At 39.0% G+C, this 13481-nt stretch overlaps 1 protein-coding gene across 1 annotated transcript in view; it reads right to left on the bottom strand.

Annotated features, from left to right (window-relative positions):
• The window catches only part of ca16b (carbonic anhydrase XVI b), a gene marked incomplete at both ends in the record, with an annotated part of 92910 nt that extends 80215 nt beyond the window's left edge, over positions 1 to 12695 (bottom strand). The window contains one exon of the mRNA XM_079218449.1: positions 12611 to 12695. Within this exon, the coding sequence (XP_079074575.1) occupies positions 12611 to 12695 (85 nt within the window). The remainder of the gene's footprint in view (positions 1 to 12610) is intronic.
• Positions 12696 to 13481: the final 786 nt, after the last annotated feature.

Genomic DNA, 13481 nt, shown 5'->3' with positions numbered 1-13481 from the left:
CCATTAGGGAATGTAGTCAAGATCAGTTGTGGCAAAGTGGCAGAAATATGACTTCATAACAGTTATATATTTGATTATTTATTTCATTTAGCTGTCCTAAAATTGATCATAAAATTGATTTGACTATGAAGGCAAGCTGTGTCTGTTTCTTGACTCAATTTTCATTTTTCAAGTTGGTTAATGGAACAAGCTGACGTTTTGGTGCGTGGAATTGCATTTCTCGTGTTCTCTCAATGCAACAATAACACAGGCAAAGCACTAACCACGTTTAAGCAGCATCGGCTACCGAAGAACAAACTCACACATAGCGGAATACATTTGCATTAGCACAAGTAAACCAATGAGATCAGGCAATAGCCCTAAACAGACGTTGTTCATGATACAACGTGAACAATGGCAAATTAATTATACTTCATGCATGGACCTAGATGAAAGTCTCCAGTGTATTCAGCCTTGCTTTAAAAAAAATATAGAAATAAAGAAAAAAGTATCACACATCCTGGCATTCATTTTCTTTATTCATAAGAAGCTGGAAAGGAACTATTGTTCTATTGTTTGACCAAAACTGACTCTTTTATCAATTAAAACTGCATGACTTCCTGTGGAGAAGTCTATGTTTAACAGAGCCATTCACATGCAGACTTAACACAATAGATGGCTACACCTCAGAAATGGTGAAATGATATAGTAAATCTGAATTGTGTCAGTGTGCTTCTAGGACAACGGTGGTACAGTAAAGTAAGTGCATTAAATAGCCGCCGCGCTGACTGATTGAGTGCATCAGGGGCGATGAAAACCATTAACAAGATTAAACAAATTCGGGGTCTTTACTATACCAGCTATAGCTTGTTCCCTTTCCAGACTACAATAAAAAATCCTCAAGCATCTCTCCACACATAGTGGCAGGACCGTACATAACAGCTCTGACAATGTCAAGAAAATGTACTGTGTAAAGTGAGGTTTTCAATTTCCAATATGTGGCAATTGGATCGCCTAAGTACCAAGAGCTTATGAGGTCATTCCTGAGGACACGTGTGCAGCTCTGCGTGAACTGTCTCGCGATTGATTCTGAAAGAAAATCAGCTGCCTCTGGTGGATACATTACACTCCTCACGCATTAATGGGGTTCATGAATGGTGATGGTTGATTACTGGCAATGTAAATGGTTCCATCGAACGCAACAGGTAGAGCGTGACACTGATATTGCCGAGCCGGTGATTGTATTGTTGTTGTTGGTTCAGTAAAAGGGATATTACTTAAAATATTAGAACAAAAAATACTACTATTATAAAGCTGCAAATTCAAGAACAAATGTGGAATCAAATAGCTGTGGAAATATGCTTTAGTAGAAAATGCCAGCATTGTACTGGTGAAAAAGCTCACTGGCCACATGACTCAATGATGGCCACACATAATACCACCGCATGACTTTGCATGCATCACTTCCAAATCACTCCGTGTGTGCCCGGGGCCATACAAGTAGTCTGACATCCTCCCTTCTTCTCTAAATGCTTTATGATGTTTAATTCTAATCAATACTTGAAGGTTGGATTTAGAAACGATAAATAAAACCATGAAAAAGAATGCACTTGATGCGTCTTTAGCAGCATCACTTGGGTTTACTGTACGCAATTCTATATTTCACAAGAACCAGGGAGCAAATTCGATTTTGCTCAAGAAAAGAGAGATGCAAACACAGTACAAAGCAGGGTCCGACATACATTTTATACTGAATACTGAAGTGCAAAATAATTAATACAATTCTTGCTATTTATCAAATAATATAATGAATGAAAAACTGACATTGTTTCATATGGCTGTGCCTTTTCTTGTTGCTTTCTGTGTTCCCAGAGACATTAAGTTAAGGTCGCAACAGGATGTCAGCAGTATTTTTTGCTGCATGCTGGTGCCATGATTGCTTTTAAGTAATATCGATCTTTTTTTACCTTTACATTATAATTACAATTTTATTTTACATTTAGTTGATGTTTTGCACACTGGAGCTGAAGCCAAAGTATTCCCGTGATTCCTGATGTATTCATCATCCACTTTCATATTTTAATTCCATTACACTGCCGAAGAAATAGCATGCCAAAGTGTAACTGTGAGTTCAAGAAAATGAAATCATTTCTTTTTCACACCAAGATATTGTCGGTCTCCACTTATCCCCACCGTTTGGGTGACTAAAATGAAATGATGTTTCCAACTGTTAAAGCGTATTAATTGTACTATAAAAGAATCAAAAATGTCAAAATCTTTGATTTTAAGTGTGGCATTTCTTTCACTCTCAACAACTGTAAAGGCAGAGATTTTAGCTGATGTCCACACAATATGCAGCTGATTGACTTCTAAAGGTATTGTGAATCTGTTGGCATGTCACAATAAGATGGCCACTAATGAGGACATCTCAGACCATGGCTCCTCCGCATTCACACACTTGTCTAGCCTTGCTTTCATACGTGCTTTCATACGTGGCAGCTTGGTGGTTAAGATGTAAAAGTGAATTCCATTCTAGTCAAATCAACAGTACTATAGACTCTGTATAGACAAGAAAATCTCTCATTAAGCTTATTTGAAGGCACCTTGGTACCGATTTCATCCGACATGTAGTCAAACTTGCAGCAAAACAAACTCAAGGATAATGAACTTTAGATAGAATGCATACAAGAGCAGGAGCGAACAAAGACTGAAAAACAGCATTCAATTGGCAACACTCGGCTGAGACTCAAGGTAATGATTCTAATCAAGCAGCATCACCACAGCTGAGCGGCGAAGTCGATGTGGGAGAGCATTTAGTAGCATTTCAAATGGCCCGAAACATGCTCGGCAAAGGATCAGAAGCAAATTCAAAGAAAGAAAAAAAAATAATTCAAATTAGTAACTCTTAAGGTACAGTATTTTTACAGATATAAAAACACAGCTTCAATTCTATTTTTTAAATATGCTTTGATTAAGGAGGTATCATGAAGTGTGTTAGCATGATTATCATCACAGTCAACTACGATGGTTGCTGCTAGCGTGTCATTCTCTCAGCTCTACCAAAGCTCTTTCCTCCTATACAAATTCAAAAACTTTCAATAACTGGAAATATTGCCTTAAACTACCGCTGTGGAGATGTGGCAATTCACCGACTGATCGCCTGACGATCGAAATCAGCCAGATGTCAACTGATTGGCCATGACCTATGTCAGGCAGGTCAGTCTCACACCTCAGATCTGTTGCCGGTCCAAAGTACACGCGTGTGCCACCGCTGCAAGATTGTTTTATGTCGGCACGTATCCTAAATGTACAACCTGTATGACCTGTTCAACATCCTGACACTAGATCCAAGCAGCTTATAATACATAAGTAAACCTACTAATGCTGATGATTTGTTTTAATCAAAGAAAGTATTTAAATAAAAGTACAATAATGCAAAGAAAATCATAATCGGCAGGTCGGACTTTTAAAAATCCAAAATCGGAATCAGCCAAGTAGCTGAAAGAATAAAGCCATTGGTCTATTGACAGAGCATTTGTCATTTATCAAGCAAATTGCCCAACAGTATCTGATAACAGCTTCTCAAATGTGAAGATTTTCTGTTTTTCTGAAAAATATTATTGTTAACTGAATATCTTTTTTCTTTTTATGAAATTGAGATGGACATTTTTCACTCTTTTTTGACAGTTTATAGATCAATAATCATTGGTTTCAACCATAAAGTAAAGTAAATAAATCCAGGTTTTAAAATATTCCCTAAGAAACCTATGGGTGATGCCAAAAACTCTAAAGCTGTGTTTTTCCCGTCTGTGATTCTAACACAAAGCAATTTCTCATTTTAACATTAATTAATTCATAATTTCAGTGCCTTTAAGCTTGCAGTCGTTTGGTGCTAGCTTAGAAAAAAGCACCACTTGTCATCTTGGGTATGAAAAAAAACAGAGTTGTTTTATCAGGTATTAAAAGATCCTTCTCAAAAATGAGTCTCTGATATTTTGTAATCATCCAGTTGCATTTTAAATGTATTGATTTTAATTAAAAGGACATTTTTTTATTTCCCAGATAACACAGATATGCTTAACTATTAGAAGCAACATTAAGGAATATACTGTCATTTGCTGTAATCTATCTCTACATTAGTTATTTGGGCCATGATAACAAACCCAGCTACCTAACACATAACCACTCTAATGGAAATGCCTGTATTCAAAGCACCTAAACCGTTTCCAGTCATGCCTTTCTCTTTTTTTTATATTTCAGTTCAGGTGGGCCGGCCTGACCTGACTACAAGTTAATTGATCATAACACATTGATGATGGGGCTATAATAACACTCTTCAAATGGCAGACACGCTGGGAGAAAAATCGTTGAATCCTGACCTTTAAAATAGGACATTTACTGTACATTTCGAGTCTCCTATAATCACAAATATAGGGCACCAACTATCAATTCATCTGCTAATTAGTTTCTTGATTAATTGCTTTGCTTATAAGATATTGGAACATGGTGGAAAATGGCTGTTCAAATTACCCAGTTTGAGGTTGTCTTCAAATTATTATTTTGTCCAACCAAGAGTCTAAAATCCAAAGATATTCAGTTCATGGCCAAAAGCAACCATTACACCCTGACATTTGAGAAGAATAGAACCAGGGAATGATTGCCAATTTTCGTATAAATGACTAAAGCAGTCGTAAAAATAGTTGGTGATTTTTCTTAGAATTTTCTGTCGATCGACTCATTTATTGATCAACTAATTCTTGCTGCCTTTATACAAATGAGCGATTTACTGTTAGACATGGGAACGTAGAGTAAGTGCTGCCAGCGCTAAGATGGATGTCCTTAATGCTGCCCTCTGAATCCTCTTTACCAAATAAAGAATACTTGAAACATCCTATCGACCGGACAAAAAAAATATGCATAGGCTTGAATACAAGATAACCTTCTTCTTTTTTTTTTACTAAAAGCAACCACTATATTTTAAAAAGGCATAATTAAGAGATGTCACTTGTGCCATTAAAGTTCTACATTTAATTCCCAACATTACACCGATGCCTTTGATGCCTTTGCAACCGAGAGGCTGTTGAGGCAGAGTGGTTGTTAGGTCTCACCTTCCTCGCGCTAGCTGCAAAGTGTTGGGACCGATGATCCCTGAGAGACTAGTGGATACCTGGGGATACAGTAGGTCTCCTCCGCTGTGGTAAACACTTGTGTCGTGTGCTTTAGCAGTGAAAATATAATACAGTAGTACAATATGCAGCAGCTAACACACATTCAGTCGCACCAGAGCTTGACAGATAAAGCAGACACGCAGGAATGGGTACGACAGTGCGTCCAAAATTACCGAGGATCAACTAGAAGTTGTTTTAATTTTAGTTTTAACAAATTCAAGTGTTGACCGCATTGTCCTTTCACCGTATAATAAAGACGAGAGTTGTCTTTTTTGAGGAATCATTAAACAATGTCTTTCTGAAATATGAAAATGTCAAAAGGAAAAGGCCATGGTATTCCAATCCCTAGTTAATTAGGGTTCCACTGCCGGTAGGGTTTGGATGCTTGTGTGAAGAACAGAAACATTTGCATTCCCCAAAGGGGAGCATGTCAACAGGATCGATAGGGTAGTCTCTAAACTCCGGTTCTGCCTCAAAAAACTATCCAGCTCAGCAAATCTTCTCCCTTGGAAGCCTCTGAAACAAACCAACACCAAAAATGTCCACTAGCTGCCTCTGTTATTATTACAATACCACACATTTCTCTCACACAATTCACTTTGTGAAACAGTTGAACATCCAAAAGCAAGGTTTCAGATACAGTATATTAAACACATTGAAAAGGCCAAACACCACCTGAAACGCTTTGCTTTTTAATAACATTGTTAATTACCGATAACCCCCCCCCCCACACACACACACACACACACACACACACACACACACACACACACCTTTCGTTATTCTTTTAGAGCATTCTCACAAAATAGAGAAAGCTCCCATGGAGACAAAGTGTTTGAGAGAAACAAACAGATCATCAATCTGAATCGAAACCCAAAGGAAAAGAGCCTGGGGACTGATCTCTTGGGGTGTTAACTTAGAGAGGGAGAAAAAACGTTTTTCGACAAGGAATTAATGAAGTGGGTTTAGCACCGAGTGGAAGAGTGGATATCAACTCTATGTTAAACTCAACTATTCCTCTTTATTTACCACTTGTGTCGTATGCTTATGATGAATTATCCTTAATAAGGTATCACATCCTCATCAAGTCTGTTAGGTGAACAACAGTACATTTCAAGGCTGTAATACGCTTTGTGCGTATCCCAAAATAAACAATACATCATCAAACTATGATGCGTCGTCCCGATATGTCAAAGCAACCTGTCTATCATACTTCTTCAATTCTAAGAGCCCACATTTTTCAATGCCTCAGCCGATTTATTTTCCAACTGCCTTATGTACTACTGCGTCTCTAATTTTTGTGATTGGAAGCTTCTTAGTCATTGATTCTTAGTCAAACACCCATTTGGAAAGATGGCAAGATTTTGAGAAATCTTTTGGGTATTTGGGTGCTGGTAGCGACAGCTGTTTTCCCCACTTAGCAACGGACCTTTCCAGACTTCCTAGTCAAAACCTTCAAAAGGTAGAGGTAGTTTATACAGTAATGAGATGCTATATTGTGTCTCCTCTCAACAATCACATGCATTAAATCTGAAAGGTGACCTGAATTAGTTCAAACTGGAAACCACAGAGATCACAAAGCTGCTGACTAACAGCTACTAATCCTAAAGATAACTTATCTTGTGAGCTGACTTTTGAAATCACACTCCTCTTTAGAAAAACTCACTGACAAAGAGTGGGAGAAAATAAGGTACATGGTGTATATCTCAGTACATGTAGCCCATTGGTCACCTTTCTCTCATAAATTTTAACGAATCATAATCACAAACATCTCGAGGACTTTATGTTTAGCATTTGAATCCCCCAAAAAATAAAGAAATAAACCATCAGCAGACATATTGACATCATTTGTTTGTACTCATGTTGATATCAGCCAATAATAATCAAATATCTTCCAAAATAGGCATAAAAAAAAAAAATCATAGAGAATTATGTCAAAATAAACACAATAAAAAATGTAAATGATCAATATGTTTAAAAGCAGCCCACTGAAAAGCTACACAACGAAAGCTTCTAGTTGCATAAACCAAACCCGTGTTTTTTGCAAAATGTGTCAGGTTTGCATGCCGTCATTTCAATCTGAAGCATCATGTTGCCGTTTCATTCAAACAAAACAATGGTCTGCCCGTCTGTGATATTATACAGAACGACTACCAATGTGGAGTTTCAAGAGTTTTTATGAAAGACTGTGGGGAGCACCATTCTGAACCTTGAACATTTTGAACTAAAAGTGACCTAAATGCATAGCAACAAAAGGTATATACACAGGTATATTTCATGCATTGCTCAAAATAACTACATAATTTATGCAACGGTTAAAATAAAATTCATAAAATCCAAGTTGACTCTCACTCAATAAGCTTGTTTTGCATTCTGCAGAGCACCTTGAGCGTGATAAAACATGCACAGCATAATCCCATATCTTCTGTGATTGTCGCCATAATTCACGGCAGAGAAAATGAGTCTTGTGGATGGGATAGCCTACTTTTGAATTTGCTTTTCCTCGCCTCTGAAAAAGACAATCTTGAGAGCACAACGCAAACACATGCTCATTTTACCCACAATAGCACAATGCAGGAAAAAGGGGGGGTGAAGCCTGAGGGTCCCATTGTGTCCAGTATCCACAGGGCAGAGTTGACTGACAGTCCAGCTGTAAGTAAAGCTGACACAGTATCACATCACGGCAAGACTGTTAAAGGGGAAAGAGGACGTTGCAACTGAAGGACACAGGACATTTATTGATATGGCAAAGTCCTTGAGTGCAGCCGTATACATCCTTCAGTGACAGTACCTTATTGCCTGGACATTAATCACTATTGTCATGAAGCACAGAATATAAGTACACTCGTTTCCCCAAAAGCATTTATCCGCCCTCGTTTCAACCAGCCTGGTCCAATCTGGTTCGTGTGTGTGTGTGTGTGTGTGTGTGTGTGTGTGTCTTTTTGGTTGCATGTTGCTAGAACAGATGAAATGATTTGGTGTGAAGTGGCTGTGAGTCATTCTAAATGATTAAAATGCTACTGTGACCATGCAGCTCGGAGTATCTTGGCTGAAGACAGAGTGAACTCAACCGTACACCCCAAGTAATAAAGTGATGACTGATTGCCTTGATTAACATAAGTTACACAAATAAACAGTTTAGTCACAGTTAATGTCTAATTACTATAATTATCCTTTAAATAAAGCATTGTTCTCATAATGTTGGGCTCATATCAACTGAAACATTCCACTCCAGTATTAAAACCAGCATCTCCAGACGGGACGACCTCGCCAGTATTCTCCTTCGGATCCTGGATCCTTCGGTTACATTTCGGCTCTTGGAAACCTTCCAGGATCCTTCGGTTACGTTTTGGCTCCTGGAAACGGTATGCTATCAATTGATTCTCTTCTAATTCAATTACAACAACATACAACTAAAGAGCAGTGAGAAATAAGGTACAGGTGGTAGAGTATAGTTACTTCCTCTGCAATGTATTCTACATGCACCTGGCAGGGGATCAATGAAACTACTTTCATCCAGCAGAGTTTAAAATGTAACCGGTTGATTCGTTAAAGGCTAGTAGCGCCATGAACCAACGTTTACGAGGGGTGCATCCTCGTGCTGGTCACGTGATAACACATCCTGCCAGCAGAGGAGACGAAGACCAATAGCATCCAGATGAAATATTTCATGAGGACGTTTTAACACATTCAAAGAATTTGTTCGACCTCAAGAAAAAACACAATGCCTTTTGATAAGCAACACTAAATGTAAATATAACTTATGTATGTGGTACCATTAAGGAGCAGCACAGCCTCTCACTGCCAACATGCTGCACTTTCATCATTTTATAGTAGCTTTTCATGTTATGAAAATATATTCTTTAAAAATATAGAGGTCTATTGATTTAATTTCTTCGTGCTGAAGATGACTCCTTGGTGTCAGAGCACAGCACAATGTTACATCTATGATGGGAATACAGAGCACGCATCGCTTTTTAAAAAGCTCAATACATGAGCAAATATTTTAAATGAGATGAAACGTGTTGAAAAAGCACTTGGATGGATCATAAATTGAAAACTAATAGAAGGTTGCAAACATTTACTTTCCACCCTGCTGCATCCAGGGAAATTATGACAAATTTTTCAAATAACATTTCCCATCAGTAAGAACATTCTACAACATTAACATTAAACCCGAAATAAATCATTCACACTCGTACAAGAAAATAATTTCAAACGTTAAACTATTCGGCTCGTGTTTGTGAAAGTTTGTCTTGTTTTTCGGAAAAAAATACAGTTTTTTTTTTTTTACCTTTTGGTCATTCTTTTCTCATAATTATCCTATTTTTCAAAGACGCGTGTTGTAGCATTAACAAAACAGATTTTATGTTATGAGTAACCATAATTTATAGAAGAAACTGGAGAATAATAGAATGTAGCTCATGTCACAAGTGAAATTAAACTGGCGCTGATCGGTTTGAAGAAAACGCCGGGGTGCTTTTCCCATACCGCGATGGCGGTCACTGCTCAACCACCATCATACAACACACTAAGATACAGCTTTTCTTCATAACAAAATTGCATTGTTGTTTCAAACTTTATCGAGTCTAATTAGACACAATGATAAGATGGTCATTCAATTTGAAAGAAATAAGCAGGATGAGTGTCTCTGGCACGAGTGAAAAGTGATTACAGTTGCAGCGTTTCCCCATCGGACCATTTTAGAGAGTGGCACATGCCACTGTTGGAGAGACAACAGATAACTGCGCTAAACATATGTTACGGATGCTATTTTACAAACCAGGAGAAAGTTACTTTTAAGCCGTTACGTCAGTACTGTACGTCGAACCAATTATCCAGAGAATGTAGAGGATGTAGAGGAGGACCTCTGATGATAATGATGCCGTTGCCAACATCAGTGATGTCCAGACAGCTGGCATCCTGCTGGCACAGCAGCACATCAGAACCTCATTAATAACATTAATAGCACGTTTGCTCACTAACATTCTACCTGCAGTGGACAGTGATGGTTTTATTTTTAAAGCACATTATTATAAAACAGCACACACAAGTGGAAATGGTCATTTTAGCTGTCAAAAAGTAGTAAATGTATTTTTTTCAATTCCTAAAATGCTGTTCATTAAGGTCCTTGTCTTTGCTACAAATTATTCCCCAGCTGTATCACATGACTTGACGTCTTTATCCATTTTTGTATGGCCGTATTCACAGAACATGCAATCATTTCCTCATTACTTAAGTGATGCAATCAGGAGAATTTCTATAATTAATGACAAGCTATACTTCTTAAGAAGGCTACAGAGCTATAATTCCACCCACACAACTTTACAAACAAACAAGTACAGTCTTCACCAGCCACAACTCCTGATATTCATCTTAAAGAATTTTTTTGTTCCATATTATTGCCGGGAGTTAAATATTAGGGAAAACACATGGAGACATTTGTGTGAGTGAGAAAAACCATCGAAGACTGATTTTTCCAAACAGGATTGATCATTATATAATTTATTGCCTCTACATTTACGCAGCAGAATAAAATTCCCTAAGATGTCATGAAAATCATGCCAAATTCATAGACAGCTATGTCCTTAAATCCTGCGTGCACTGATTTGAGAAAGAAAATAATCCCCGTCCCTTTCAAATCTTCTCTTTTCATGTGATCAAGCACCGGTTTGGTAACACTCTCTATGACGTAAACTCTAAATTCATATTATTAAGATTTAGGTCACCCGGCCTAGTCGGTAGATGGATGCATTATGAGACAGTGTACAAGTAGTAAAATTGGATTTATCCTCCACCACCACATTTGAGCTGGTCTGCCGGTCAGCCTGCATTGCCCATTTGCTGCATGTCAGAGGTCTGTTGAGACATGCCTATGAGAAAACTCAGACGTGTTTGGGTGCCTGGAAGGCTACTCGTCAATAAAGCTACTAAGAACGTGGATGCAGGGAACTGGGGGTTTTAGGGACGGGGGGCGTAGGGGTGACTCAGAGAGGAACCATTCTCCTGTGTTACATCACTGCGACTTCTCTAGGGGAGATGATTCGTGCCATAGAATAAAAACATCCAATGAACGAGAAGCCCTTCCAAGTGGCTACAATGTTCAAATTGAACATAAAACTCAAAAGATGCAATTACTGTTTAGTTACTACGTTATATGCTTCTAATGGTATGATAATACAACCGGACCGATAAACTAGTGTGGAATTATTATGGGACAATATTAGCTTATCACATATTAGTGTCACTATATATCACTATTAGTGTGCATGTTTGCTAACAAGTAAGACAATTGCAGTGCAGAAATGCCAATAAAAGTGTAGTAACATCACATAATTTGTCCACAAGAGTGCACCACATTCATTTTAGAAGTGTAAAATGGCTTGCTTAGTAGATAACCTACCTTTTCACAAACAAATATAATGGATCCGTAATAGAAATTGTATGATTATTTCCATTATTATGTCATAGCGTCAAGGTTTATTTTGTATTCTTTTATGATGATTTCCTAACCCTCAAATATCAATATAGGTATGAAAACAAATACAAAAATGTTGGAGCCATTGGCAAAATCTTGGAAAAGAAGTATTGTGCTTAAATTATCCCTCAAGCCAACAATAACCTCACCTGTTAACATCCAACCAACCCATCAATCTGTCATAGTTGAATCTCAGAAGCTGATGTCACACATTTGAGTGCAACACTATTCATCTCAAACCAGTAGCCTACTGAAGCCGATATTGGTGCGCCAGTGGCATTAATCGCCCCTCATACTTGCACATCCATCCATGAGCCAACAGCGCTAACTATCTCCCTCATCCTCATTTCGACCTACGCACATGACAGCACGGAGACACATAAATTATACCTCCACATAAACCACGACCAAAACTACAGTAAGCCTGTAAAAAAAAACAAAAAAACTTGATGATTCCTTCTAAAACCACAACAAAACTACAGGTTTAACAGATAGAGAGACATGCTGCCAATTCTACAGGAGATAAAGTACCTCAATGCAAAGCCACAAACCAGCCAAGTGCCTGCAGGAATGGTGATATATTAGCGAACGTTACATTTCCTGAGATTCATGAATTCTTGAGACACCATGTTTGTTTGAATAACCAAAGCTGCAGCTAACATGTTAAGCGTCGGGGTCAAGCAGGAGTTTGTTTAGCGGGACTAAATGTTTCGCCTGACGTTAAAGCAGGGGGAGAGTTTGCGCCATTGTCCAGCTGCCTAATCAATAACATGCACACAAATCACGGAGCCTGAACGTCTCTTCGTTCACTCGGCCCTGGACCCAGGCTCAATGGTGCCTCTGGGAAGAAATGTCTTTATTCGGCCATAAAAAGTCTCTTCTATCCTTCATTAGAAGAAGAAAAAACTAAACTAATGCAACACTGTGGACTCGCAGTAGTTCGGCTACATGCATGAAAGCTAACCCCCGTGTTGCAAGTACTTACCAGGATGACAGTCTTTGTGTTTGGGCAAGGTTAAAAACATTAAGGATAAAATCCACCAGTAACTCGGTTCCCGTATTCTCCGCATGTTAGACTACTCATCGAGAGCAACAAGAAGGCAACGGGTGACAAAGTTTGAGTCTTTTTCTCTTCTTTAAAAAAAAAAAAAAAAAAAAAAAAAAAGGAAAGAAAGATCACATACACACGAGCGAAGCAGAGGCGAAGTTGGCACAGCAGCCACGAAGGCAGAGCATCAAAGTAATGCAGAGCGATTCGGCAGAGTCACTGTTTTTTTCTTCTCTTTTCTTAAAACGACAGATTTATTCGCCTCCAGTCCGAGCAGAGGCTGTCCTTAGCTTCGAGGAATGAAACGAGACGTCCGCTCCGGCGCTGCAGAAACAGTTCAAAACGTGCTGGACTCCACCGTGTGCCTGTAGCGGGCTTCCAGATAGCGACATTCCCGTAGTGAGGAAGGGTCAATCGGCGATCAATCGCTTGTCTTTAACTACAGGGAGAGAGAAGAACAAAAAGTGGTCGAATTACTATTGATTACACGTGGTCGTTATTAAGTGATTATCCGCGGCGTCAGCGTGACGGAGGGCCATGCACAATGCGAAGAAAAGTGGTGCTGAAAAATGTCCCATTCTTCCACCCAGGAAGTGGACTAGCGGTCAGGCGTGCACGGATATCTGGCTGCTGCTGCTGGTCCCATCTACAGGACGGGCTGCGTGCGGGAGGGAGCCAGCGCGGGGCGGGAGCAGCGGAGGGAGGGGAGGCGGCTCTTGGATTCGCTGAATGCAAAATGAGTCGGAACGGACCCAGAGTCTGGTTTCTGTCTCTCGCTGCTCACGATAAGGAAGACTCCAGAAATCAG

This window comes from Taurulus bubalis (assembly GCF_910589615.1).
Source record: "Taurulus bubalis genome assembly, chromosome: 5".
NCBI classification, from domain to species: Eukaryota; Metazoa; Chordata; class Actinopteri; order Perciformes; family Cottidae; genus Taurulus; species Taurulus bubalis.
This window is presented reverse-complemented; position numbering and strand designations above follow the sequence as displayed.